Source organism: Mesitornis unicolor, unplaced genomic scaffold, assembly GCF_000695765.1.
Source record: "Mesitornis unicolor isolate BGI_N332 unplaced genomic scaffold, ASM69576v1 scaffold23570, whole genome shotgun sequence".
NCBI lineage: Eukaryota > Metazoa > Chordata > Aves > Mesitornithiformes > Mesitornithidae > Mesitornis > Mesitornis unicolor.
The window spans coordinates 36,717-38,751 of NW_010156556.1; the positions used below are offsets into that span (position 1 = coordinate 36,717).

At 46.7% G+C, this 2,035-nt stretch overlaps 1 protein-coding gene across 1 annotated transcript in view; it reads right to left on the bottom strand.

The window, feature by feature from the left end:
- The window catches only part of P4HA1 (prolyl 4-hydroxylase, alpha polypeptide I), a 4,549-nt gene extending 2,834 nt beyond the window's left edge, over nucleotides 1-1,715 (bottom strand). Inside the window, exons 1-3 of the mRNA XM_010193663.1 lie at nucleotides 1,710-1,715; nucleotides 1,593-1,646; nucleotides 1,476-1,529 (exon numbers count right to left, since the gene is read on the bottom strand). Coding sequence (XP_010191965.1) covers nucleotides 1,476-1,529; nucleotides 1,593-1,646; nucleotides 1,710-1,715 — 114 coding nt within the window. The remainder of the gene's footprint in view (nucleotides 1-1,475; nucleotides 1,530-1,592; nucleotides 1,647-1,709) is intronic.
- Between the last annotated feature and the right edge of the window lie 320 nt (nucleotides 1,716-2,035).

The window sequence follows — 2,035 nt, forward strand, 5'->3', positions numbered from 1 at the left end:
CACCGCCGCACCCCCAGCCACGGGGTGTCTGGGGCAGCCGCTCCTGAGCTTCCTGCAGCAGTGAGGTGTGTCCCTGCCTGAACACACGAGGAGGTGCATGGAGGAGGTGCATGGCTGCAGCACCACCAGCCCAGCACCCTGGTCAAAGGGGAAGCCTCCTCCCTGCCATGCTCCAGCATGAGGAGTGTGGCTCAGTAGAGCAGGAGCTCGTAACAGGTAAACAAATGGGCCAAGAGAGCCATCTGGGTAACTAAGAGGCTTTATCACTTAACTTACAAGAAGAAAAAGCCATTTTAATGGGTTATGAAACTACTGATTGTCATACTGCTCTCATGGTTTAACCTAGCAAGCAGCTAAACACCACGGCACCTGTATCTTGGTCCTCAGAGAGAGACAGTCAGGACAAGCTCACAGCCCACCCCAGTGCCAGCTATTCGTGTGCTAGAGTTTCAGCAATCATTACTCCTGAAATTAACCCATGCATTTCCAAACAAACTTGTTAATCATTTGCAATGATTTTGAGCACGTGCTTACAGAGCAGAGATTCTGATTAATAGTTGTTGGCTTGGATTCACAGCATAAGGTTAATCTGAAGGTGTTAAATCACACGTAAGTATGCCCAATAAATAACCAACTGAATTCAGTGGTCTTATTTCCAGCACTCTGCAATTTAAGCTGGAATAGAAATAGGTTGGGAATTTAAATCAAATTTTAAAAAAATAGTAAGAATGGTGAGATCAGAAGACCTCGGTAGGCTTCTTCCAGTTTCAGAAGTCTGCTACCAATCAGCACATAAACTGCAGTAACAGGGCACTTCTGTTTTCAAGATTTCTTCAGCAGCACGCAAGAGGCCTTGTGTCTCTGCTCTGCAGAAAGCAGTTCTCTGCATCGCAGGCCTGCACGGTAAGCCATGATGAAGTTCTCCTGCGCTGTCTACAAAGCCTTCCTTATAGATGAGGGCATTGAGCTCCCACCCGTGCAGCCACGTTTGCGTTTTTCAGCAATGCTCTGCACTGCGGACGCAGCTACGGCAGCTTCAGTGCCTGGACAGACGTTAGGTGATGCCACTGTCATCTGCCACACAGAGCACAGGACATACAGAGTTTTTTATACAGTGTCACTGCATATCCTTCAGTGATTTTAAGCAGAATGGCTGTATGTGGCCAGTACCAGCTAGAATATTTCTAAACATTTCCTCAGATCTAGGATAAATCTAGTGCCCTTTGCTGTTTTAAGAACTATCACTCATCTTAGAATAATTATTTTTTAATATTTTTTGAAGAAAAACCTTGTTGCTCTGTAACACCTAAAATGTTCATCAGTTCAGCTGGTGGTTTAGAGGGCTTTCTCCACTAAGATGGATTAGAAAAGTTGAAGAGCTACAAAATTTAATGTGCATTAAAGAAGAATAATTGTGCCACAGCCAAGAGGCCCAGGCTTCACCAGGTGACTATTTCTCCTCCATCTTTACTTGCCCGTGCAAAGTCAAAGTGGGGTTCATACTGTCCTCCCACTCCATAATTTGCCACCTGAAAAAGAGAAACACAGCGCTTGTGAAGAAGAAAGAGGTGGAGACAGGAAACAGGACTTACCCTTCCAAAATCAAAGTGAGGCTCATACTGGCCTCCTACTCCGTAGTTGGCTACCTACAGTGGAAGGAGAAGCACAAAGTCTAGTGAAACAGTATTTTACCCAGACAAGAAGCTGACCGTCATCTACCACCTTTTGACAGATGATGTTTAAGAGTCAGGCCATGGAGATTACAGCTCTCTGCCACCTGAACTGTACAGTGTGCAGCAAAATCCCACTGGGTTTATTCACAGATGGCTCCGACTTCCCCAGACTCCCTATCAGCATAGAGCCAGAACCACACTCTGAGCTGTGGGGTCTCAGCCCCTCAGTTTGCCTTTGCAGTTCTCAGCTGGACACCAGCTCCCAGCAGAGCCACAGCTGAACCTTCCCTTCCCCCGCAGCAGCTTTCCTTGGAAGCTCTTCTGTCCACCCTCAGCTGAAGGGTGAAGACATTCTGCCATTT